Source organism: Aptenodytes patagonicus, chromosome 6, assembly GCF_965638725.1.
Source record: "Aptenodytes patagonicus chromosome 6, bAptPat1.pri.cur, whole genome shotgun sequence".
NCBI classification, from domain to species: Eukaryota; Metazoa; Chordata; class Aves; order Sphenisciformes; family Spheniscidae; genus Aptenodytes; species Aptenodytes patagonicus.
In genome coordinates, this window is record NC_134954.1 from 15,608,953 (window position 1) to 15,636,128 (window position 27,176).

The following is a 27,176-nucleotide window of genomic DNA, read 5'->3' on the forward strand; positions in this document are numbered from 1 at the left end:
TTTTCTGCCTGAGAAAGGGGGGAGGCGTGTTCATCCCGCAGTGAAGCGGGCTGGGAGTTAGCCACCAATCCCGGGCTGGAAAAAAACTAGGTTTTAGAACACTCGCTCATTCTCGGTATCAAGAGTTCCTGTTACACAATGCCACACTCCCTAAAGGGGCAGACACCTTCACCTCCCTCCTTTTTTAAGTCTGTACCAAAGCATTTAACTGATCAGTACTGCCGCATAGAGTGCACAGCTTGCTTGTCTGCTGCGGGAAGCAGCTTTTTTAATTCAACCTCAGGGGTTACGTCCTATACTGGCTATGCATTCCATGTAAGAGAGCTATGGTGTAGGTTTTCACCTTTGATACAGCTGCCAAATAACTTACTAGAGCAAAGGGGTAGTATTTGTTTTAATAAATAACTGTAGAACACATGCATGTAAAGTTTTTTATCTTGATACAATGTCCATAAAAATGCTCCAGAAAAAGAGCATTCATACACATCCGTACCCTCGTACACAAGAAGGCTGGACCGTTACTCATTTTTGCATTTCAGTTTCCCTCAACAACCGTGAGAGTCCTCGCGCATGCTGCTAATGAAAGTTCCAAGAGAGCCACGCTTGTGCTAGCACAGTCAGAAACAAACACCAAAAGACATTGTGGTGAAAAGCGTTCTTTGTCTCCAAATAATTAACTGCCTCCAGCGTTGGATTTTAAATCTATTTCCTTTTAAGATAGCCCTTATCGACTGGAAAATAGCAAATCCCTACATCTTAGTTTTAAAGTTGAATATTTCATTTAGCCATGTTAACACTTCCATAAAAATATATAAATATTCCAAAAAGGCTTTCTCTTTTAAAATAAGTTAGTTTTAAAAAGTCAAGTTAGAAAAAAGTAGGTGTCAAATGATTGCAGATGGCAACAGCAAAAGCTTTTTTTTTTAAAAAAAAAGAGGCTTTGCATTGCTGGAGGTGAGCAAAGGTCAACTACTCCAGCACACCTGCCTTAAGCCTCACCTGGAAGAGACCTGGTCTACAGCAGAACCAAGGGACTGCTCAAGATATTGCATGAGTAAAAGCTGTCAAACCCAGCCTCTCCCCGCTCTGTGAATCCATCCTAAGCTTCCCCACCCAACATGCAAAAATTGAGTCAAGCCCATCTACTCGGCCAACTCTCCTTCGCCTGGATGCTAGCCTGATGGCAGTGACACACACCTGCAGCTCTCCTGGCCATGGGTTCTAGCAGTGGTCTCATGGACAAACTCCCCACTTTACTGACTGCGAGAAATCTGACAAGCTTGTTGAAATAGGTTTTTTTTTTACTTTATCAGTGCCATCTTGTCTAAATGTGGTAGCCAGAGGGGAAACTAGAGCCTACTGCATTTCATTAGTGAATGCTCTGCAGTTTACTATCATCTTTCACTTCCATTTGAGGAAGCGCTGCCCAACCCAATTTCACTTGCTTTTAAAACAGAGTCCTTTCCCCATGCTGGAGTTTATCGTTCCCTTCATCAAACAAAAACATGCACCCATGAAAAAGCAGCATCCTCCATCCCTGGCTAACTCCTAAGCAACTGAAAACAGGAGACAGTGCTAACTGTGATAAGCTCTCTCTCCCTGCATAAACTCCTGGCTGCAAGGAAGCGAGGCTTGCCACTGCTAAATACTAACGAAAACCAGTATGGATTTGGGTTTTTATTGTCAAGTGCCCAAAGAAATTTAGTGCTTAAAGATAATTTTTAACTCAAAATCTGCAAAACAAACGTAACAGAGTACCATAGCTCTTCAGTTTGGTTCACCATCAGAGTCCAAACCAAGTTTTACAATAATTAACAAGTGTAATCAAAGTAACATTTTAAATAGAAATCATTTCATGTGACTCCACAGAGGAGAAGTGTCATCTGTAAAATTTCTACTCTGTCCTACAAAGGATCACCAGGAAAGGTAGCAACGACGTTTTATTTACTCTTTTGAAGAAAATGTTTTGTAAAGCGATCTAGTTCATTCTCAAGGTGAATGGCTTTATTTCTGTAAAACAAACAAAAGCAATGGATTTACTTCAGTGCAGTAACATCACAAAGGCGGCAGAATCAACATCAGTGTTTAATTTCTATTCCTCTATTCCTGAAACCCACAGCACTAAGAAAACCTAAACATGTGCTCTGGCCAGAGCCTCGGGCGTTGCGAGTGCGGGACCTGACTGCACAGTAGAAGGCCGCCAGCTGTCTGCCCCACGTTTCCTTTTCCCCAAAGGCTGTGCCAGGTCCATCCGGGACGTCCCTGGTTCCGGCCTTTCCTTTCAGTGGTTAACCTGGGAGAGGTTCTGCAATTGCAAGGAGGGCATTCAGCAGGGTTCCTCCCACAGGCCACTCGGGCAGCATACCGTGCCACGGGGTGTGCACTGTGGGGCTAGATGTTCATCCGATCGTGGCCTTCAACGCCCGAGGCCAAGAGGCAGCCCACGAGGCAGCCCACAGCCAGGGCAGGCTTACAGCAGGGGGAAAAGAACATGAAACCAAGGCTGAGGCTGCTTCTAAGGCCCTAAACCACCAATTGCTGGAAGTTTCTCTTCTGTAAACACCTACTACTGGTACTAAAAGAAAACGGTATTGCACTGAATGACTCAACACAGCACAGCTGCTCTCGTGTTCTCCTATGGGGAGGGGTCTTTGGGAAGGTGCCACCGTAATTTACCTACAGAAGATTAATATTCTTGAGAAAGCCACCTCTCCCATACAATAAAGAGAGACAAAGGTAAAGATGATCTAAGAAAGACTATTTTGGGAGCTTTGCTCATTCACCTAGGTAGAAGCATACATTTATTTAACCTAACCAGAGCTGTTCAGTTACAAGTAAAGAAAACAGGTGTTGCTACGTACCGTCCTGCACCCGTGCCTACCTCATTTCAACTTGAAAGTAACTGCAAGCACCAATCTCACTGAACTTGCTTGTGGCCAGTCACACCCAGACTTACCTTAGCTGCTTGGAGTTGCTCTGTACGTTCTCCAACTGATCTATTTCTTTGGAAAGCCTAGCAATTTCTTTTTCCAGGTTTTTCTGGGTAATATCCACCTGCTGACAGAGCCGAGCAAAGGTAGTGGCCATTTCCCTAAAGGGAAAACAAGTTTGTAATCATGGTTTACAGAAGTCTGTGCCACAAAAAAAAATTCAAGAAGAAAATTAAATAAATAAGTAAGTAAATCACATGGCATTGCAGTGTGCAGTAGAACACAGCAATCAGTCTCCAGCTGTTAAGGGATTATAGAATAGCAGAAAGCAGGAGAATGATGTATTTTTTTAAAATTAAAAAAAGAAACCTTAAACATACAAAATGCACCTCAGTCTATGCCAACATCATGTCTGGCAATTCTTCATTGAGCACCAACAGGTACGAGTCTGAGATGGGGACTCTGGCAGCAACATGAGCTAGAGCAGCCAACTGCCCCCTCGTGCAGCGCCCCGTGCCACGCTAAGCGCCCTGCTCGCGGGGAACGCGAGCGCTTTGCAGGGTGAGGAGTGCCCCAGACTCGCTGAGGCACCCGATCCTACTTGCCCCCTCAGCCACGTGCTCCCAACCTGAGTTCCAAGGCTCCTCCTTACACAAAGGAAAAACACCCAGTTACCACCCCAGGCCAGCAACCTATGGGAGAGCCTCCCATAGGAGAGGAGGCATCTCCTCTCCTCTCTACTTCACCTCACTGGAGCATTGGTTTGAGTCCAGCTCTTCCATGTCCTCACAGAGACACACAGCTGCTAGACACGGGGACGATTCTCTTTCCTCTGCTGAAGCTGAACTTTGTATTAGCAAAGTATTCCCTGGGCTACACAGGAGAGGTGTTCTGCACCCTGGTGGTTAGAGGACTCATTTAGCAGGCCTAATTTTCTGAAATAATAATTTAATCAAAACAGTTTCAACAGGAGAGGCTGAGGGAGACAATCACCCAGACATTACTTTGCAGAGACAGGTGGAAAAGTATTTGGGAAAGAGACAAAAAAAATGGAACCGTTCAGAAAGGCTCTCAAGTTCCTCTTCTGCAGTGCAGAAGAGCCAGGACTGGCTGCTTAGAACTCACCCATACCAACCCTTGAGGCAGAACAAATGCTCACCATTAAAGTCACTCGGGGCTGATTCAACGCTAATCTAAAAGCAGACCAATTCAGCCTCCACTAGAACTGAGCCAACTCCCACGTCTTCATAGTAAGGTGCTGGACAAAGAGAGTCTACATCTTAAGACTAACTCTTGCTCATACGCACAGAGAGATGGATGTATTGACCTTTTCAGGTGGTAATTTCAAACTCTTAAAACTCCCTCGTAATAAATGCCAAGGGACACCAAAGCTGCCTTCCCACATCATGTACAGCCAGTCCCCACTCCCAGGACACCGCAGTACCGCACTGACATGGATTTCCTATCCTAGCGAGGGGAAACACCAGTGTGATACTTACTGTTGCACCTGATGGCTGCAATTAGCACTTGTAAGACTGACGATCATCTGCAGCTTTTCAGTAGCATAGTTTACAAACTGCTGTTTAAAGGCTCTCTCTTTTGCTTTAGTGGTCCAAGTTAGTCTCTCATAAAGATATAACAACCCATACATACTTAAGGAAAGGGAGATGAGTTTCCAGCCTACTGTTCTCCAAATCTGAAAAAGAGGATGCTTCATTAGTTTAAGTAAGTTGCCCTACAGAATAAAATCTAATTCCACCCATTTTTTTTAATCATCTTCATGGCCATTTCACCAGATTAGTTTAAGAAAATGTATTATTTCCATATTATTATTGCAGAGCAATACAGCTACATTCAAATGAGCTGGTACCCCAGCGGCATGGAGAATATGCAGGTTACAGAAGCCTCGCTGCTTTTTAATGAAGGACGAAGGAGAAAGCAAAGCTCCCGCTAAATCCAAACTGAATGAGGCACCATCAAATCATCCTTTAATTCAGGAACTGAACACAGACATATGGCATAGAGAATATGTCCAGCTATGCTCAGAGTCATTAGACTAATTTTCTCACTACACACTGACTGCGGGTATCCAGTGTACATGCGCTCATCCGGCCCAGTGTTATTAAGTCCATCACATGCTTCATGTTGCACCCCAAACAGGAAAGACCAGCTTAATGTTTGCCATCGCTTCTAGTACAGTGAATGTTGCTAATACTACTTGCCACTCCGCCAACAACGATGATGCTCATAGAGGTCCGTGATGTCAGTGAAGCTAAACTCATTACCAAAGGAACCATAAAATCATCGTGCGATACGTTCTCTGGAGTTACAGCAGGAAGGCTGGCAGCAGACGGGGTGGTAGGTAAAGGATGAGGGATCTAGAAGAGTGGAATACGGCAGCCTGAGTAAAAAGCATTAAGGAACTACACAGCAGACTGGTTTTGTTTTATTTTCATATATTCAGGGTTTGATTTACTTCAAGGAAACTCTTCAGCACAGAAGTCTGAACAATGCTCCTGATAAGCAGTGGAGGTTTTGACAGTTCCTTGCCCAACAGGGACTGGGTTAGAACAAGGGTTCTACACAGGACTGGCTCTGCTGTAAGGATCCAAAAGTTACAAATGAAAAGGTTACCCAAAGGGTTCAGTCCAAAGGAAAACAAACCTCAGATAACAGCTGCAGAAAGTTTAGGAAAAGATTTTGTTCCATTCTCACCCTGAATATAATCCAATAAAAACAACCCTCACCAAAAATATTTCACACAAAGGGACTAGGGGAAAGTAGCAGCAAGCATGTAAATAGTAGAGGCAAATACAGTAGAAACCAATATATTCTCATCAAGGTAAAACAAGGCACTTAAAACGTCGGCCTAATCAAGCACTCACTTGTAAATTTGGATCTGCTAGTCCAAATAATACTCTCTGAGCTTGTTTAGGACCCAAGAAACGGTTTACAAGTGAAGTCCATCCCAAAGAAAAGTGGAACATGATATCCTCTTGAAAATCTGCACACAGACTATGACAGTTTAGATCATAGCTAAGGTCAAACCTCCTGCATGGAATTAGCAAGTGGAGCTGATTCTGAGCACCAGAAGGCAACAATGGTTTCAGATTTTCTAGAAATAAAACAGAATAGTAAAGACAAGTTAACATTAAAAGCTTTACAGCATATTCACAAGCAGCATTCTTGCACTGCTGACCAGCTTTGTGAACTACAAGAATCTAAACTGATCGATTTATTTATTTATTTGTAAAAGCAGTGGGCATTTTAGCAGTATTGATCCTAACAGAGCAGGCAATTTATTGCTCTGATAAAAGAAAACAGTCACGCAAAATCAAGTCACAGAGAAAGCACTGCTGGAAAAAATGGTCAAATTAACTGAAAGACCTCTATCAGCAGTCAAAAGATAAGGATGGACTACGAAAAAGTTGGTTTATCCAGCAGTTCTGTGGTGCCATACAGAAAAGGCAACATTATTGCATAAGATGACAGAATCCTTCACGTAATTCCATGATCTTGCTCCGAATCTTTTATTACCAGAAACAGATCAGAAGAGAGATATGGATATGCAATAAAGATACTACTTATTAAAAAAAAAAAAAAAAAAAAGAAAAAATGGAGCGCACAAATACTTTGTGAAACTATCCTGTTTTGCACTCAGAATCTGGAGAGACCTAGGGAGAGGATTATACTGCAGAAACATTATCTAACAATTAGTGTATTTCATGTATCTGTTGTGGAAGCCAAAAGTTTAAATGGGTTTATGAAAGGATCAGACAAGTTCCCAGAGGACAGGTCCATTACTACTTGCTTAAGCCATTAATCCAGATGCAGTATCTTGGCTCAGAAGTCCCTAAATTGGGGACAGATCACTATATTTACCCTGGTTCATTATTCTTCTCCCCAAGCATCTGCTACTGGTTAATATCAGAGACAGGCTACTAAGCTGAACAGACACTCAGTCTTGATCTAGGATGGCTTTTCCTTTAACATTTTATAGTGTTAACATTAAATCACGATCAGAAAGAAAATTCTTCTAAAAGCAAGTTTTCTTGTCTTCCTCTAAACAAAAAGTCTTATCATTCCTCCTTCCTCATCTTACCAATCATCTCCTGCTGCGACTGATGCATCGACTGATTGACTTCACTAGAGCAACGATCAGCCAGGTTCTTTCCCAAGCCATCTTCTATATGTTTGTTCAGTTCCTGAAGGTTTATAAAGAATATATGCTCATCAATTTATATTTAGCTAATCAATTACATTATATGAGCAGAGATATGTTAAACACTAAGCATTGTTATTTACAGTGGGAAGAAAAGCATGTTACCATGGAAATACCGTGCTTTTAAATTGCACACTGTGACTGAAAACCTAATTAAAGTGACACAGGAAAGATTTCTCTAGGACTAATCATTCAAAGGCATACAGAAAAGTCTGTATTTTCAATAAACTGTGACACTGAGAAGCATACCACTAGCACACTGCCCTGCAAAGCCTCTACTGTCATCATTTGATGGGAGCCAATTTCACTGCTTTGCACAAAGATAAACCGATCCCATCAACTCCCACAGAGGTCTGCTCCGGACATTTTGCATAGCCAGGACAGCATAGACTGTCCTGAAAATGCAGCGCTCCAGTGGATCAACAAGGCTGAAACAGGTGGGAGTTATGGCAGTCATTCATTAGCAGCAAAATCTGAGCGTAAGAGGCAAAGGATGAAATTTACAGGTGTATGCTCTGTTAAAATACTGTTTGAGGAAGAATTTATAGAAGTTTAATAAAAACCACCTTTTTTCTTTAAAAAAAATTTTAAAAAACCTATAAAGTGTTGGGTATTTGCAAGCTCATTTTATTTTTTGATCTATTTTATTTTAGGAGTGGTGAAAATTGTTTATGTAAAGTCTTTATTTATTAGAAGTGAAGACTACATATCAGGATGTCAGTTTCAGTAACCACTCTAGTAAAAAGACAGTTGAAACAAAAATTAATTTCTTTCCAAGAAACAAAGCAGAAAGTATTTTCAACCTTTTCCAGTTTTAGGTAAACAGAGATCTGCATATGTCAGAAAGCAAAAATCCTGCAATGCTTAAACAAAGTGTCACATAAAATGCTACGCAAATTATGAAAATACAGAAGTAGAAATTAAAGGAAAGACAAAGTCTCTGGCTTCAAACCATGCAAGAAAACTTACTGTCTTATAGAGCTTCAATACTTGAGGAGAAGGGTGAAAATCTGAATAAAATTCGTCAACTAAAACTGAAAGTCGGCAAATCTCATCAGTCATGGCAGAGGAGACCTGGAAGAATGTGGTAAATACATAAAACATTTCTCCTACCTTTCCCAGCCAGAGTGAAAACAGACCACTGCATTAACTGTTACAATAAATGATTCAATTAACTGACAGTCAGGAAGGACTGCCATTTTGAAGGGTTTTTTCCTTTTTTTTTTTTTTTTTAATATTGGAAAAGGAACATACTGGACATTTCAAATGTACTTCATAAGGTGGGTGGGCACCTAAAGGAGCTGCCTTACAGAAGAGACAACACTTGAATCTGGGAGATTTTTCACACTGCCATTACTTACTTTATTTTCCACTTCCTCAGTAACATGTTTGATTTTTTCCTTAGTATCTTCCGTCAAAATGTTCAGCTGATTTCGAACAAAGTCCAATCTATCCTTCTGATCTTCTCGCTCTTCCATTGAATGGACTCTAACATAGCAGAAAGGAAATCACCATCACCAGCAGGTATTCTCCCAGGAACGAAACAAGCCCCATAATCAGGCATGGACCACCTAGCTGACGGTTTACTGAGCAGCCAAAAAGAATCCAAAGTGACACTGGCTGAACAAAGCAGAAGCACTGCTTCAGAATGACTGCAATATAGATATTAAATTTACAGGCACATTTTAAAGGCTGCACTGATCGAACATGACTCAAATTACTGGGTTTTGATATATTTACAAAGCCAGAATGTGGAGCTGGAATTATTACCATCGTACATAATTACAACTAAAAAAGGTGGGGGGAATCAGGGGCCTTTAATACTTAGTCTATCCTGATTTAAAAATTAAAAAAAGAAAAAGGATAAATCTGATCAAACTGTCCTACTGCTGCTCACCAGCACCACTCAACTATTCCTTAACAGTGACATGGGTCTGATGACCCTGCAAAGCAAAGGGGAGGCGGCAGAAACTAACCTTGTCACAAACAACTCTCTTCAGAAGTCCTTGACCTATCATTTAAGTAAAAATTGCTTAAAATCTAAAGTAGTTATATCTTGAAGGGCCAGCAGAAACAGCAAAGAGCAATTCAGATTAAGAGGGGTCACTACACAGGTTTTGGCAGGCCGATTGACAGAAAGAAGTAGAATATCAGAATATTTTCAAACATTTCACAGCATGTTTTCATAGGATCTGACAACGTGAGACAAGTTAGTATGTAAACACGCAGTTTGTAAAAGCTGGTATAATCAGGAAGATGAGTATCTTTGACAGGCACAGTGGAGTCTGAAACATAAAGACACACTGTTAACAGACACAGAAAGGAGATGGATGGAAAGGATTAAACACGACAGCAAGTTCACCGTGTACAAGAGAGACAAGAGGTAGCAACAAAACTGAGGGGAAAAAACCATACATATGCAAACCTCAAAGAATATATGAAACTATCAGACAGAGTAGGTGAGCTGCTATCATTAGCACTAAAAGGATTACATGAGCAAAGAGAAAATAAAAGGTATTTAAGGATACAATCTGGAATAGGCCGGAGGCCAAGCCTCTGTTAGCTTGGGCTCTTCTCATCCCTTACAGTATTCTAACCACTTGCAAATTAAAGTGTCTACATCCTCCCACTTATTTTCTCAGTGTTACTGTTAACAAAAAACTTAGGTAAAGCAGGCCCGAACATCACTGCTGAAATGCTGGATACAGCTAGAAAAACTTAAAATTTCAAATATTTTTGAAAAAAGTTTTGAAAACCCCCAGACTGCCTGTGTAACTGTAAGTCAGTAACGAAGAACAGCAAAGTAAACCAAGATCCCTATACAGAAGTCACAGACCAAGGACAAGACTGAGTGGTGCAAGTGAAGAGTAGTAAGACTAACACACCAGAGAAATTCTCTATTTCTTACCAAGCAAGAAAAGTGAATTTTAAAGTCCATAATGGCCCAAGAAAATCACCAGCACAGAAATGGCTCCTCAGAGGATCTGGATAAACCAAAGCCAACCAGCCCTCCAACCAACCTACCTTTTCTCTGCTGCTGCTACGTTTATGGCGTCCATAATGTTTTTCACAGTATCTATTATCTGTTTAGCTCTGATAGTGTGCTGTTCAAACTTGGTTTTCACGGCTGACTGCGAGATACACTCCTGCGAGGGGCCCAAGCCACAACACATTACTGCAATTCCATGCCAACACATTCAGGAATTTCACTGTCAGAAAGCACATGCTGCTCATTTTACCATGAACTTAAACCAATGGGAAATAAAAAGGGAGAAAGTATATAGAAATTAAAAAGACAACAGAACTGAAATCTCAAATGAGTCTATAGCAGCAAATCTGTACCTTCATGTTCATTCACAGTAATGTGCATAGGTTTTTATTCTTTTAAAATAAATTGTGTAAAGAAAAAAGAAAACTCAGATGAATACGTAAGATAAATCTAGTTCTACAGAAAATTTTCCAAACTATCTCTTCAGAATTATAAATGTCTAACATGAACGCTGACAATATTGCCTAGCTTGAGTTTTCTTTCTTGCAATAAATATTCTTTAGTTTCAAGAAGCAGTTCTGTCAATAAAATTTGACATGCTCATGTCAATACTGACCATCCAGGAACAAAATAGACAATCAGATATAAGAAACAAGGATTCTCTCACAGGATAAAAAAAAGTTGTTAAATAGTCCTTAAAATATTAGCTTATTTGCAGATTATTGAAGTGTTAAATGAATGAGTACAGAATGCTCTAAAGATACCATTTCTAATCAATCTGCAATTTTGAATATTCTACAGTGATTCAGAAATTACAGGACACTGATTGAAAAGATATACAGATATTCATTTTGGGCAAAAGCCAATGTGATAAACTTTAAATTAAGACTTTTGACTTTTTTCAAGCAACTGCACATCCTGAGTTATGCAGCCAATTAAATTCAACCTGCGCTAAGTCACCACAAAGTAGCAACATCATCTGTGTTTGAGGGGGAAGAAAGCAAGCAGCTAGTTTCTTTATACCAGATCTATGGGGTTTTTAAATTGTTCTCAATTCACGGATGCACCTTTCATAGCACAAACAGGTTTAGGTTGCTTTTAAAAGACTTGCCTATGACCTTAGCACACGCTGTAATAACAAATTTCAGCTATGTAAAAATAATAGATCAAAACAAAACAAACAAAATGGGTGAAATATATTCCCTGTTCCTCGACGAAGTAGATCTAGAAATCAGCAATGAAAGGCCAGAGTTTCATAAATATCAGCACATTGTAAGAGCTAGACTAGACACAGAGAAAAGAGTCTTCTGAACATTAGTATGTGGTAGATAAAAGGATGACAGCCACTCACAACACAATCAGAAAATCCAAGTTAGAGCACTAGGAAAAACACAAAGGTTAGTTAAATGACTGGGAAAGGTAAGAGGGGGACAGCAGCAGTTTTGCTGTTAGTCTGTAAATACGTATTTATCGAAACAAAGAGAAAAGGTATGTTTCAACAGCGTAACCAAAACCAGTTACCTTCCAGCCCACTTCCAGTATAGCAAGATAGTCTTCAAGCACACAGCTTATTACATTCCCGTGCAGTTAGGGAAGGACTCTGCAGTAGTGTACTAATTCAGGCTGTGTTATTCACTCCAATTTACAGCCAGAATTACTATTCCGCCCTGCCTCCCTCCTCCACTCCTCCCCACACCATTTCTGTTACCCGTTTTTTGAAGAAACTTGAGAAACACTACAACCTGAGGCATAGTGGGGTTTGGTCTTATGTAGAATATCCACTAAGGACTACTGCACACAGTGCACTGTGCATGCACTTCTTTGCTGTTTCGATAAGGCACTTCTATGTATCTCATTGCAAAATTTCAGAAGAAAGATACACAGACTACTTTCTGTTATTCCACAATATAAAAATTCAGAATTGATCCACTAATCCAACCCTTTCCTTTAAGACTGCATATCTTTTTTTCTTTGTTGTAACACAGCTGACATACATGGTAACATCGCTTTTTAACGCTACTACCTGAATCTCTAAAAATCTTAATCTCACCACTGCTTACAAGTGTTTCTAGTAACGCCTGGACCAGTTTTTCTTTTAGCAACTTTAACCACCCTGTGCTTTGCAGAAGAACGTGTTATATCTATTTTTGGAATGACTTTTGCCCTCACACAAAAGTCTACATAAATGTAGTTACAAACCTTTCAAAAATGGTCCAAATTTTTCCCCCTTCACAACAAACTAGCACCGATGGGTTGTTTCTAGATTTTTTTTTTATGATTCTAGCTATACTGAGCTCATATCAGTCCTGGGATGAACAGGCTTTCCCATCAGGGAACTGATACTAAAATCAGGAATGTGGAACTACTGGACAAGTAACAGTTCCTCCTCTCAGCCCTTGTGGAGAAGAGGAAGAAGCTGTCCAATTTTAGTGAAGACAAAAGCAAGGTGAGAGAATCCAGGAGGAGCAAAACCAGCAGATACAGCCAGTGGGAACATGGAACATGTGGACAGGTTTATAAATGAGGTGATGAGATAGCTTAGAGATGTGAACTGGACAAAAGAGCACAAGAGACATTTGGAAAGCCTGAGCAGGGCACCTGAACGGGACAAGGAGCTAAAGGCAAGACAGACAGACTGAAGCAGAGAAGGGGTCAGTGGACAGACAGACAGACAGAACAGCGTCTGTACTCTTGTCCCTTCCCTTTCACAGACTGGAGTGTAATCCAAGGGTCTTAGGACTTGCAGCTCCTCTGTCAGGAAACAGAGTAAATGCAAAGCACTTTAGCCAGAAGTGCTTAGACTACTCACAGCATCTGAATTTGGTCTAGCAGTGCATAAAGCATGGTATCAAGTAGGATTTCGTTCCCAGACGGAACACAGAAAATTCTACCTGATGTACGATATTCTTCATTAATATACGAGCTGGTATAGCCTAGTGCTGGTAAACGTAACTGACACCAGCATGCTATTGTCATCACTTACTTTATCAGCTCAAGTGACAGTAATTTGAGTATTAGGTCTGAAGAGTTCAGACCTGGTGAACGATTTAAGTATCAGCCTTGCTTTAAAAGCAAATAAAATGCCATTATAACTTAGGAATTGCCCACAAAACCTGAATGTGAAAGAGGCTGCAACATCAGACACTCAAAATTCAAATTACTTTGGCAATCTTAATTTAGCACATGTTGTCATGCTCTTTAAGTGATGTGATCACACTCCTATTCAAAGCCATTCATTATGATTTCAGGATGAAACATGGCTGAACGGGGAAAAACATTACAGAATCCACTCTCGCTGTTGGAGTCGGAAGGTGTGCAACAAGTGAAACAGATAACGTGAAAGAAGAAAAAAGTTGTTTTAAGGCCATTCAGTGCCGTAACAGAATGGTTTTTTGTCCCTGCCTCTGCCAAAGAAACTTGTCACGGTTGTGACCTTGTGATGGATGCTTCTCATTTTGGTGGCCAACTTGAGACTGTGACATCTGATTTACAAATATGCTGAGCATCACATCATTTAATAAGTCATACATCCATCTTAATCTTGAAATATCCTAAGTGTTGAGCGCTTAACTGTAATTGTAAGAGATTTTGTCAAAAAAGCTTTGGGTATAGCACATGGCAAAATATGTTAAAGAACAGTAACTGATTTAGAAACTTAATTTCCACTTTTTTCCTACTGCTTGAAAGTTTCCTACTATAATTCTAAGGACAAAAATTACAAACAAAAACGCATGTTTGGCTACCACTAGCGACACAAGCAAGAAATTTCATGCCTCATGGACTCAGGCCCTGCCAGTATTCTGAACCAATCATTTCATCAACTCAGTCATCTACCATAAAAGTGTGGATAAGGATTAAATTTAAACTTTAGTCTGACATTTTCTTGCTTTTGCAAGACTGAATCAAACTGTTATTTTAACACCTTTTTGATACACACACATCATTACATGACTCAGTTTTGCTAAGGTCAAATGGGCTTGTAATGAGAGAAGAAATACTTTTCAGAGGCAGTTAGATTTTTTTAAAATATACCAAACAGGAATTACTGATTGAAGCATGCAAGGGCAGGCTTGAACATTTGCTGTATACAAACTACAGTCATACTGTTCAGGCTCATGTTGCGCGAAATATGCCGATACATACCATGCAAAACCATCAAGGCATATCCAAAATGCCTCCTTAAGATATCCAAGAATGGCTTTAATTAATTAGTTATCAAATTCAGCAAGACAAATGGATCCTATCACAAAAAAATTACTCAATTGTCTAGCCAGTCCAACTTCTAAAGAAACTGTAAACTCCAACTATGAATATAGGTGAACTGAGGGTGAAGGATGGATTCTGTACAGCAACAAGGTTACAAAAATAGTGTTAGTGTTCAGAGTATCAGAGCTAAGAGGTAGATAATGGTGACAATTTAAAAACTCTGGCTTTAAAAATGCAAGTAAATACTTAGACTTACATTGGTGAAAGAATTTCTTACTATTTGTGTCCTGAATTACAATAATTAATTACAAAGCTACAACTTCAGAACAAAGTAAGGCTTACTATCCAGCAAACATTTCACCAGCTCATGGTTCTAAGTGATAACACTCCTTTCTAAGAGCATCGTCTCTTTTTATATAGACTATATTCGTATTGAGGTCTCAAAACATGAGATGAGAGTCCAGTTTTGGTCCTTTCCCTCACTGAACAATACTTGTTTTTCCAATGACTACCTGCTATTCAAGGTGAGAACAGATGAACAGAGCCCACAGACAAGGAAAAGCTGTCACGTGGTTTGAATACCTTACACTCCTCCACCTGTTAACACGGGTAATGTTCAGTAAAATTAAGCTAAACATAAACAAAACCTTTGCATTAAAAAACAGGCAGCCTAAAAAGCCCATCATAAATACCTCAAATATCTGCTCAAAATGTTGAAATTCCTGGAATCTTGTTTGAAATCCTTCAGCAAGTGCTCCACCTGTGAAACATAATGGACCATAAGGGAGAGAGCAATACCTCTCAGCAGTGACTGTATCTTAAATATTTTTGTTTATCATGTTTTACAATATTTTTCTGTATTTGAGGAAAAGCAAGAGTTCCTACACACCACCCTCTGGCATTCCTTGGGCCTTCTGTCTCCTGGCACTCAGAACTTCTTTTGCTGAAACAAAAAAGATGCGATTCCTTGCTTCTACAGGATCAATAACTTTGAGCTCATCAACTAGAAAAGTCAGACAGCGCTCCATGTGCTGCCTACGCACCTGAGGAAAAGGTAAAAAGCTCATGAGAAAAATGCAAAAATTGAGCCGTCATCAAATCAGAACGTCAGAGTCAGAAACAGATGCTGGACAACCCCTTAGATAGCAGATGCCTTCTAATCCCACTGATGCAGCAGCTGCTTTTAACCATTTAAACAGCCCTGGAAGCAACAATACTTTCTTCTACAACTGTCTGTATTTATGTAAGCTAGTTGCCGTTGGAAAGATCTGAAGAGCACACCGAACTGTTACCATCTAACACTGTACTTTGCCAGCTACTCTACGCATGTATACATGTATAAACTGTACCCTCAGGCTGCATTAACATTACAGAAATAAAAGGTAATACAAAGATTTAAAACAAGCTTAACCGTGGAGGAAAACGGTTCTAAACAAGCTTCCCATTGTATTACCTGCCTGCATATATTGTAGTTTGAACTGCAGGTGGCTTTTTGCTCTGAACAAGGAATAAGTTATTTCCATTTTCTGACCAAATAACTTATCCTTTTATTACTAAGACAAAGCTGGTGTTTTCATATTAATAACTGTATTACCTAGGCAATTTAGCATGCTTTTATGCATGTGGAGGCCTTTTCTTTATTTTTTTTTATATATATATATATATATATATATATATATATATATATATATATATATATATATTTAAAAAAACCCACACAAACCCACAACACCCAAATAAGAGCCATCAAGTCACTCACATCTTCCATATATTCGGGTTCTGATGCGGAGGCATCCCATCTATTATTCAAGATGAAGATGTTTGGCTTGGAAAGTCGCTCGTTCACTTTATGGAAAAAATGTTTTTCCTAAGAATTAAAGCACAAACAGAAAACTCCCCAGACATCCAAACCAGAGTCACACATTCTTCTGTAACAGATTCTGAAGTTAATCCAGCTTTTTAAAAATGTATTTAAAAGAATACATTAGCATTAAAAACCACAGATATCCAACACAAAGAAAGGCTTATGATAGTTCAAAAGTCATCAAATAAAACTGATGCCAATGCTAAAAGTCAAAGATACTGCAAGCTTTTCTACAAGTAGATACAAATACAAATTAAGAAAACTTCCAAAACAAATAGTTTAGAAAACACTGGAAAAGAAAGTCTATTCTTCTATAAATCTATCACATCATTCACTGTCTTTTTTTTTCCCCCTCATTCTTTCACTCTTACTATCACAAAACTTCATCTCCTTTGATACTTCTAGCCCTCTATTAAATTTGTTTGCAATTGTGTGACACTCAAAAATATTGTGTGGGAAGAGAGGAAGGGAAGAAGAACACACAAAACATGACTATATTGGCTCATTTTGTTTTTTAAATAAGACGCCTGGCTAAAACTGTGAAGTCTTCCTTATTTGAACTACCAAGATGCTCCTGTTTACCCTGCCAAATCCAGTTTCTATATCCAGAAAAACACCCTCTGACTATATTCTTCAACTAGGCAACGTCAGCTTCGACTATAGACAAGTTACATTTCCTATATGAGGAGGATGTATAGCTTGAGCCACAAGAGAAGTCATTGCTGAATGTTTTAATTTTAAAAATAAGACATGCATGTACCTGAAAATGTATTTAGGTCTCTGGCCCATACCTACCACCCATCATTGCTGTTTCCATAGACATAATGGGTAAGTTGTGATGGAGTGAATCCCCACTCAGCACAGCTCAAACAGAAGAGATCTCTGTGCTGCCATAAGCTTTTTGAATCTACAGCAGGACACCACCACATATTCTGGACACAACGCTGGAGATGCTTACTCCCTGGCTGATGGAGACTAATGTATGTGTAAACAAGATTACTGTTGCAGAAATAAGAACTTTGAAGAGAATTTATGAGGGAATATTAGAAAAATCACATTTATGCAAAAAAATATGTGGTTGTATAGCAGCTGCCAAATATTCTCAAACCTGTTATGGAAAGAGGTAAAAATAATGCCTAAGGAGGATGAGAACATAGTTATCATATGCTTTACATGAAGGATAAACTTGTGTAGATGAAGAAAGAAATTACCATTTGCCACAATGCAAAGCAAAATACAAATGCTTTAGAGCAGTTACAAAGGCAACTTCATTTGTGTCTAATAGGCTGAAAGAATTAAAAAGGAGATAGAGTAAGAGAGCTGTTTACTGAGCCAAAGCCTCAATCACAACTAAGATCTATTTCCTTTCCCTCCAACATACACCCTGGACACTGGTTATTTCCAGATTCTAATAATTACAAGGTGCTCAGTGTTAAGTGAGGATTTATAGGCATGGCAACCAAAAAAACTCAGCAAGACATTAATGCTTCAACCAAATTGCAAAACTAACCTATTTCTATTTAGCAACTTTCAGCCATGCCCGACAAGAAACAAAGATTGGCCAAAAATCACATTAAAAAGCAGAGTAGCACTTCTGTGACTGGGTGTTAAGGATCAGACAAATATAAAATTAACAGAATCTTCCAGTAGACGTACAGCCTATATGTCTTTCCTGCGTATTTACTATCTCAGTCAGATTGTTTTTAATGGTTCATTTCTCCTGAGCAAATGAGAACACCAAATCGAATTTGGCCTTTTCTCTGTTACTTCATTACACCAAACTGAAATCTGGCATGCAGGTCCCTATTGTTTCCATGTTTTTATATAGTAATGAGGTGTTCACTAAAACCCAATCTTTTTTTCTTCTTTCTTTTTTAAATTAAAAAACCCAAACCAACTATGGTATGCACATAATGCAAACAATTTCTAGACTCCCTCCATATTAAAAGCCAAAAAGCATCCTTCACTTGACATAATGGAAATGATAAAGCCATAGTTGTGCCAAATCCTCTCTTTGCCTTGGATGTTGTCAGAATCTTCTTTCTTTGCCTTTTAAATCACATCTCTTTTGTATTTGAGTCTTTGTGGATTTGGCTAAGAAGACGGAATGTAATGCTTTTACACTCACTTTATGTTCTTCTCAGATTTCTACCAAACTATTCTAATTTGCTAGAATGGAAGGAAATACTGTCTTTGTATATTCAGTTCTTCTATTGTATTAAAAATTGCCTCAATAATTAGAAAGTTCAGACACTGCATGTCAGAACTATCTCAGAACAATCAGAGCATTTTATTCGTCTACAGTAGGCTTAATAGAAGTCTTCAAGAGATTTCTCAGTAGCATTATACTACATTCTGGCAGTCCCACTTCCAATAACTTAGAAACCTTATATAGATATTGACTGCATTCACAATACTTAGTTTAGTCAAAACTGGAGATCACTACAAAATTAAAGCAAATATCTGGTCTTGTATTTTGAGCTCTTTTGGCTACCTTGTATGCTGTCCTTCTGTGAGTCACACAATATTTAGGCTGCAAGGTATACAGAAGTCGTCTCTCTCTTGAAACAAGGCTTTATAGAATAAAGTTGTTAAAACATCTTCAGCTCTCCATGTTGCACAGAACCACGCAACATGAATGCTTATTGCTAGCATTTTCAGAAGAAACACAGTCCAATGAGGGCAACCTGTAGCACTTGTCCTCAACACAAGGTGTATCAAGGGAATTCACCCTCTTCTGAGACAAGAACACGAGGAACAAGACAGAAATTCAACTTCCTTCACCTACTTTGTATATTTTACTGAACTTCTGGATATGAAATACTCCATAATTTATTTCTTTGATAATACAAGTATCTTCAGCTGACAAATATCAACAAACTGTAAAGTGAGACAAGCACTACATCATCCATTTATCAAAAAAGAAACTAAGATAGAAAGGACAAATGTGATGCTCAAGTCAGAGTAAGCAAAGCTGGTAAGAAACCTGGTTCTCCTTTCCCTAGTGAGGGATTTACATTGTCTCCTGCCTCCCACCCCCAAATCCTATTCACAAGATCCAAGTGCAACGATTCATGGGAGCTTCAATAAAGGTCTAAGAGAAGCCATTTCAGTTATGGAACTGCTGAGTATTTAAATGAAGAAGTAATGTAAAATCATTGCACATCATACCGTGTTCATGAGAGTTGATTCAGAATTGGCAACCAAGACAAACACATCGGCATCTAAGCAGAATTTGTCAATCCAGCTGTCCAGTTCTGTAGTGACATCCGTGCCAGGGCTGTTGAGAATAAAAAAACCCCACAAACTCATATTTATCCAGCAAAGGAGCACTTGATTTTTAGAAACTGATAAAAATAGAGTGGGATTGCCTAAGGACCTTGCAAGAAGATATAAAGCTTTGTATCTTTAGACTGATGCTTAACTCAAGCTTAATGCAAAACATAGCAAAAGCCAATTACCATTTAGCATTTATCAGTCACTCACTCACTGGACCATCTGCTCATTCCAAAATGCAATTTCTAATCAATAAATATGCAGAGCATAATAGCCAAGAAAAGTGACAGGCAGTCTGTCAGAAATCCAGGCAGTCCCACAGAATGGTCCCCCTCCCCATATTCCAAGTTTTAGATTTTAATCAAAAAGGACAGTTGTTCATAAAATATTTTTTCCATTAATCAAGGCCTTCTTTAAAGTGATATGCTATACAAGCTGTGCATAGATTTAATAACAAATTAAAATGAAGCTAAAACTACAGTGCTGTCAGTTTTTCAAAAATAAGTGGAATATGAGCATTATGTCATTTTGCAACACCTCAATTATTGCTAGTTCTAATTTGCTCTATTTAACAGTAAAAAGATGATTTTCTCCTTACAACTACTTGTTCTCTCAGATTCCAGGCTGTTTTCTTTTCCCTTTACATTTCACCTTTAGCAACCAAGACTGTGCAGATCAAATCATGCCTTATATCATATCTATGCAAGGATCCCTTCTGGGCTTCCAGCACACTTGTGCTATGCACATGTCCCCAAGGAGACAGTAGAACTGCATAAGATCAGAAGTCCAGCAGTGCATCAAACCAACCAGCTCCTTGTGCCAGCCCAGGCTGGCTTTTTCTGTGACTAACAGGACCTGAGCTTGCACCCAAGAAAATAATGACGAACTCCCAGTGATTTCAAAGGTGTAAGATTAGAGATGCAACAAAAAGCACTACAATTCATCAAAATACACTCAGGATGTTATTTTTCTGGATATGAAGAAATCATACTTACAAATTCACTCATACGCGAGTGAATTACTCACAAATTCAATCTATATTGAGTCACAAATCAAGCATAGATCACCTAACGGTTTGAAAAAATATTACCAGGTCATACCCCAAAGCAGCCGGGAACACGGGCATTTGACATAAGCAAAACCCCCAGCTTTCAGAATTCTTTAAATACACAAACTGTAGGAAATGTTAGCCCAGCACACAGGCACACACAGATGACAGTCACAATTACGTCTTCAGGTCACCCATTACTTTGATAAGTAGGCACTGCAACTCTTATCAGAAGCTTTTAGAAGTGAAGTCCAGATTGCTTATACTTCTCATGATCAGTCTCAAGTGTTTAAAGACAGGAGATGGGCAAAAGGTTGTTGCTGCAACAACCCTATTCACACTTCCATACTGTTTTAAAGGTGGAAGTATCCTCAGCCAAAAGCTAGTCCCTTATTCAGCTCAATCACAAGACACTTGTTTGTTCCAACTGTTACAAGGCCAAAATCAGTGGGGTGATGACAGGCAGCAGTATACACCAAAGAACAAACTCTGTACTCTCCAAAAAAAAAAAAAAAAAAAAAAAGGAAAAAAAAAAGCTTTTCAATAATTTGGCAACCTAACAAACAAAACACCACCGATCAGTAAACCAGTCTCTTTTCTAAACACTGTAATGGCTAATTTATTTAAGAAAATATTTACTAAAACAGAAAACATACCTGTCCACTAAAACCAAATCATCTCTCAGCAGGGCACACTTTGACTTGGGCCAAAAGACATGGACAAGACAGCCAGCTTGCAAATCTTTATCCATGTGAAGTGCATGAGCAAGCTGATTGACTGTCTATAAAGAGCATAAAGAGAAGACAAACATGAATATGCACCACAAACAAGTCTGTATACCAGTCTAATTTGGTTCTCAAGCAAACCCGGACAGGATCTATCTTGAACAGGGTAAGAGAGTTCATACTTCCTTCTGGTGAATACTTGTGATTTTTATTTTTTTTTAACCTCTTAGACTCACCAGCATCTAAAGAACAAGTTGTGCCTTGAAACTCAGACAGGAGTTTCTTTGGAGCCACAAAGTGGTATTCCTTACAGGGCTAGACTGCATGATACTGAGCATCATCATGAATTTGCCTCAGAGGTTTAACATATCAGTGTGAGCAGCTAAATAAGCTAAGCACCATAAGGCCAAATGAGAGGCACATTCCAAATTGTTAACAAGTAACAGAACTTACTCTCAGTCCTATAAAAATAGATCACTCAACATATGCTATGCTACAATCAGACACACATTAGTTGCTTCTCTGAAATATCCAAGAAAAACTGTGAAGTTGACCATTTTAGTTTGTTAGTTATTCCCTCCTAAATAAGAGCTTAAAAATACAGAATGAGTTAACCTTATACTTTTCATTAGACCTGAAATCATTGTTAAAAGATAGATCTTTTGAGAAATAGTTACTGTGAAAAGTAGCATTAATCATTCAAAAACCGTACCTTGACACTCTTCTTTTCATCTGATCCTTCTGTCATAAGATAAGCCTTATCTCCATCTGTCCCTTCCACACTGAGAAAGCAGTTAGTTGTATGGCCAATCCCACTAGGAAGTACCTTATCCCAAAGCATCGCATTAATGACCGAACTTTTCCCGCTGCTTGTTCTAGAGGGGTAGAAAATAAGAGCACTTTGAGCACAGTACAGCAACATTACACATACCTTAGTTTTGAACTGAATGCACCCCCATTTAACTGCGTCAGACCCACATACTGCAAGTTGTTTTGGGTGATAGAGCTTCAAGCCAGTACAGCATAGCTTGCCAGAAAAGAATAGGGAGTGCAGGAAAAGTTCATCTGAATAGCAATTCCAAAAATCTTTCATGGTATCAACATTGCCTATCCAACCAAGAAAACCAATTTTGATTTGCATAACACATACTGGCTCAACAAGCCCAACCTGTACTGGCAAGTATGCTTCATCTGGTATACCTCAATCTGTGTAACGGATTTGTAAAAGATATTGGCTCAACTTTGCTACACCAGAAAAAGCATCTAGCATAAAAAGATGCCTTAGATCAACTTAAAGCAATTGGTAAGTCACAGCACGCCGTCCCACATAAGGGGGCAGCCTGCCCTCTTCTTTGTGCCAGCCCTAGCATGCCTATAAAAAAGAACGGATTGAAAATATATGTAACATTTTGGGCAGAATTATGTTCTGATTAGACAACAATTCCACATTCCCACTCACAGCAAAGCTAAAGGAATTCCAGGGATGCTGAAGGACACGAGGAGAATGCTGCATGACAGGGGCAGGGAAGGACTACCCTCTATGGTGGCAATCAATGGTGATTCCCTAAAATGTTTGTGAAATTACCACCTCAGCAACTTAACCTGTCTTTAGAGAAACATCTGATCTTTACTAGTCAGAAAGGAACTGCTGCTTCTGATGGAGTCTTCTAGGCATGAGATGAGGTACAAAAGGAGCATCACTGTACTACTGCCTTCAGATATGTTTCAAAGCATTGCTGTCTGGGAATTCTCATTACACCCAGCAATGACAACTCAGAACAATTTAATGGATGATAATCTCAACTGAATGAAAATTCCTACAGTAAGACGTGTAACAATGCGCAAAAACCCCTCAAATTTATTTCTTGTGCATAATCCTTATAACACAAATGCTGTCTTTAACAATGAAACTTAGTCTTGTCCTTATTTCAGAAGGAAGAGGTAGCTAAATTAACCAAAACCCTGTTGATTAAAAGGAACTGGTGACCAACTCAAGATTCTGCAAGAACGTGAAGTTCTCAGCAGTGTCCTATTTCACACTAAACCTCCACCCCTCACCCATAAATATTTGAGGTTTAACTATTACACAACAGTATAAAGTTACATAGACTGTAAGTCATTTTTGAGCTACTTCTTCTAGAAAAAGTTCAGTGTTCACTGTACAACAGTTTACAAATCTATTCAAAATGTCAGAGGGAGAATTAAATTCTTTTTCCTGCTCTGAACTTCTGCCCTTTGCAAAAGCAACTTTTATCACACATTACAGCTTGTAAACGTATTCAGCTTTTAACTTTGTGAAATATCAAGTCTGAAATATAAGTAATTTCTTTGCCCCAGACCCTTTTATTGTTTTTCTTTAAATAGCTAAACTATTTTTAGTAAAATGAAGGTAAGACCACTGTTGTACACTTTTTTCCCCAATACTATTACAGAATTTTTAGAACTAAAACATGAATAGTCATACTCCAGAAAAAGTACGTAACCACATGCTCAAATTTAAGCACAGGAAAATCAATCTTCCTGAAGCAAAGTGGACTAACAGACCGCTGACTAACCAGGCACATAAAAGCATTTGAAAGCACTGGAACCGTAGTCTTTTGAAGGACTTCACTATTTTATATCTGACTTCACATTCGGTAAGGCAGATTTTCATCATCTTTCTATACTCTCCAAATTTTATAGGAACAGAATAGCACAATTTTTGGAACGCAGACGTTTATTGGAAGTGTCAAGACCCAATCAAAATTTCTCACTGAAAACTTAAGACTTTTCCACTAAGATGAGACTGAAATGCAAAACACAACACATACAAGCAGAGACACATAAAACCTCAGTGCTTTGTGCCTATAATACCTGACAGCAACTCTTTAGAATACTTCTTATGTAGTAACACATTTCAGGTGCAACAAATACCTTTCTTTTTAACTCCCTTTTTTCCTGCCACAAAAATAAAAAAAATATAGCTGAAATGATCCCAAGCTGACTAAAGTTAAAAATTTTCTAATACTGAAAATACGTTTTTTTTAGAACAGAAGTGAATTTAAATTACCCATAACTTTGGAAATGCTAACTAAATACGCAAAAGGTTTGACACTTGGTCTGTAGTAATACCACCAAGGACTGAACTAGAATTTTTCCTAATTAGTGATTCAGGAAAGCAGAAATTCATAGCTTCATTCAGATGGATCTGTAAGCCGTACAGTACATTGTTACTGTTATCCCTTATAATCACCACACAGATCTATCAGACTAATGATAAAACCAAGGCAACTGTCTCTAACTGTCTATTTTCCTTCAGCTGCTTATATACGGAAACACAAACAGCTCAAAGTTCAGTTTTTCAGTACTTGTGATCAAATACAAACAAAAGTTCTCAACAGTAACAGTCCAGTAAAACAAAGATATTAAACAAACAAAACCACCATGTTAAAAAAAGAAAAGCCATTCTGGAGAAGATGACGACAAACTCAGACCTTCCTAAGTCAAATAATAGATCTATACAGGATAATTATTTTACAAAGTTTATCAATGAAAAATATGTAACAAGACATACATAATTAATCTACAGTCACGAAGCAAGATGGCATCAAAGAAATATTCAGCATCAATTAGGTAAGAGTGAACACGGTTTTATGTATTATTTTTCAAACAATAACTCTACGATGAAGCACTAATTCCAATGCATTTAAATTAGAAATATGGACACTAAGCCCTGCAAAGGAAAAAAAAAAAAAGATTAAATTAAGTTCTGGTAATTCCTTTCATTACCTGCCAAAAAATGCCACTTTCATGTGTCTCCGTGAAAGTACCTCACCGATGACTGCTAACTTATGTTTATATGCCTGTATTTTTGCTAGTTCGTCTTCTGTTGCTACATGTTCAAGCTCTGGGTTCCTGTATGTTGCTACACATAGAAAAAGAATAACATAAAAGCAATCACATACAGAGTACGTGCTCCAGGATACAAGATACAGATTATTAATACTTCACATACTAACAAAGATCTGTGTGAAATTTAATTATACAGCGTAAGAAAACAAAACCCCACTACAGACACTGGTATTAGCCCTTGTCATTTGACAGCGCTACCACAAGCACTTGTGAAATCATGACATAAATCACTTCAGATTAATCAACAATCTAACTGCTGGATTCAATAACCCTGTGAAGACAGCCTGCTGTGCTGATTTGCCCCGCTCTTTGCGACACCTCCTTCCTTCAGAAAGGAAAGCCGGGACCTGCTTCCTTCAGAAAGGAAAGCCGGGACCTCTCATGGATACACCAGCTAGGCTGGGCTGTCTTCTCCCTGCAGAGCTCACTGGGGTGATGAGCAGCCAACTCTATGTGGTGACACACGCGCCTCCACGTTGCTAAAACTTCTGAGGGTGTAACCAGCGGTTCTTTGCATTACATCACGTTGACCTACTTTCCTACTGAATAATGGGAGAACCTGTTTGTCCTTTCTTCTATGCAAAAGAAACCACAACAGGACTATAAACGCTGGAGTAGTTAAGCTTTCACCCTCATGGAAAGGAGGCTAGGCCACCAGCCCAAGCGAAGCAATCAGCTTTTCATATACATAACCATCCTAGGCATTCCTGCTAGCCTAAGTTGAAAAAAAAAAAACAAAACCAATGTCAAATGAAAAACGTGACTATTTCTGAAGGCATAGGCTTACACAAGCAGCATACTGATATATATTGTAACGTACACTGCGCTACCGTAAAACATATTCAAAGCAACAGACAAGATCCTTGTGTTTAAGTCAAAAGCTAACCTTCCACAAAAGTTGCTCCCTCAGTGACATAGTCCAGCAGCTGGTCGAAGATGGCAGTGATTGTCTTTTTAGCAAGCACAAAGTGCTTCAGTGGAGAGACGGTAGCTTCTGCCATTATGCAACTGCAACGAAAGTTACATAAAAGTGACCAAAACACTCCGCACTCCCGTGTACGTGAGAAGTCATACACTTCTCACCCAGTCATTTAAGAAAAAAAAAAAAAACAAACCCAAAACAAAACCAAAACTCCAAATCACAATGAATGCCAGTAAGCTTAGTTTATGCTGGTTCTACTACCCTGACAAACTCTCACCTCTTCTCACCACACGCGCCGACAGCGGCTCACAAAGCTCGGGGACAGGTTTAAAACCGATTTGGTGCGGTCTGTTCTCGAAATAGGAGACTTTCCCCTCATAAAACGCGGCTCACAACCTCCGCGCCGCTTGGAGGTCAGCGCTGTCCCCTCGGCCCAGCGAGGACAGGCCCGCGGCTCCCTTCGGCCGCCCCGGCAGGCCCTGCACCCACCACCACCTGGGGGAGGCGTCGCGGCGGCCGCCCGCCGCTGAGGGGACGGCGAGGACCTCCCCCCCCCTTCAGCAGGGCGAGGGGTCAGGCCGCAGGAGCACCGGACGGCCCGCGGCCGTGCCCGGCCCCAGTCACTTACGGCGCCCCTGCTCTCTCCGCCGTTACCCGGCAACCGCCGCGCCGCTGGCAGGGCCTTCCCCGCCGCCTCCTCCTGTCCCGCCGCCGCCGGGACGGGGGCGGACATCGCTTCCGCTTCCGCCTCGCCTCACCCCGCTCCCGGACCCGCCTGGCGGGGCCGTTTCTACTGAGGGCCCAAGGGGGCGGGGCGGCCGCCATCTTCAGCGAGGGCAGAGGAGGAGCGGGGAGAGGCGGCGCGGCTGGTTATGAAATGGAGACGGGCCCGGGCTGATACGGGAAATACCCCCGCGTCCCGGCCCGCTGCCCCTCGCCCCGGGAAGAGGAGCCGGGTAAGTCTCCCACGGACGGCTCGCAATAGCTCTGCACGCTCCTGTCCGGCTTTTTGGAGGCCGCTGCGCACTGCGGCGGCAGGCGGGAGGCCCCTTGAGGTGGAAGGCGTCCGAGCTTAAACGGTACCTGCCCCTGTACACCTGAAA

At 39.9% G+C, this 27,176-nt stretch overlaps 1 protein-coding gene across 3 annotated transcripts; it reads right to left on the minus strand.

Moving 5' to 3' along the window:
* Nucleotides 1–377: 377 nt before the first annotated feature.
* On the minus strand, nt 378–26,797 carry MFN1 (mitofusin 1). Of its 3 annotated transcripts, none has more exons than XM_076341326.1 (18): nt 26,702–26,797; nt 26,038–26,159; nt 25,029–25,164; nt 21,973–22,135; nt 21,192–21,316; nt 19,383–19,491; nt 16,107–16,214; nt 15,237–15,390; nt 15,040–15,107; nt 10,177–10,298; nt 8,514–8,640; nt 8,122–8,226; nt 7,033–7,135; nt 5,816–6,045; nt 5,153–5,308; nt 4,430–4,626; nt 2,957–3,091; nt 378–2,010 (listed from the first exon to the last, which is right to left on the minus strand). In XM_076341326.1, exons 2-18 carry the CDS (start codon nt 26,150–26,152, stop codon nt 1,941–1,943), a joined length of 2,223 nt encoding a protein of 740 aa, XP_076197441.1. In that variant the 5' UTR covers nt 26,153–26,159; nt 26,702–26,797; the 3' UTR covers nt 378–1,940. The 3 variants fall into 3 exon arrangements, with proteins under 3 accessions (XP_076197441.1, XP_076197443.1, XP_076197442.1); XM_076341328.1 differs by having other exon boundaries at nt 26,728–26,746; XM_076341327.1 differs by lacking the exon at nt 26,702–26,797 and adding an exon at nt 26,351–26,695.
* Nucleotides 26,798–27,176: the final 379 nt, after the last annotated feature.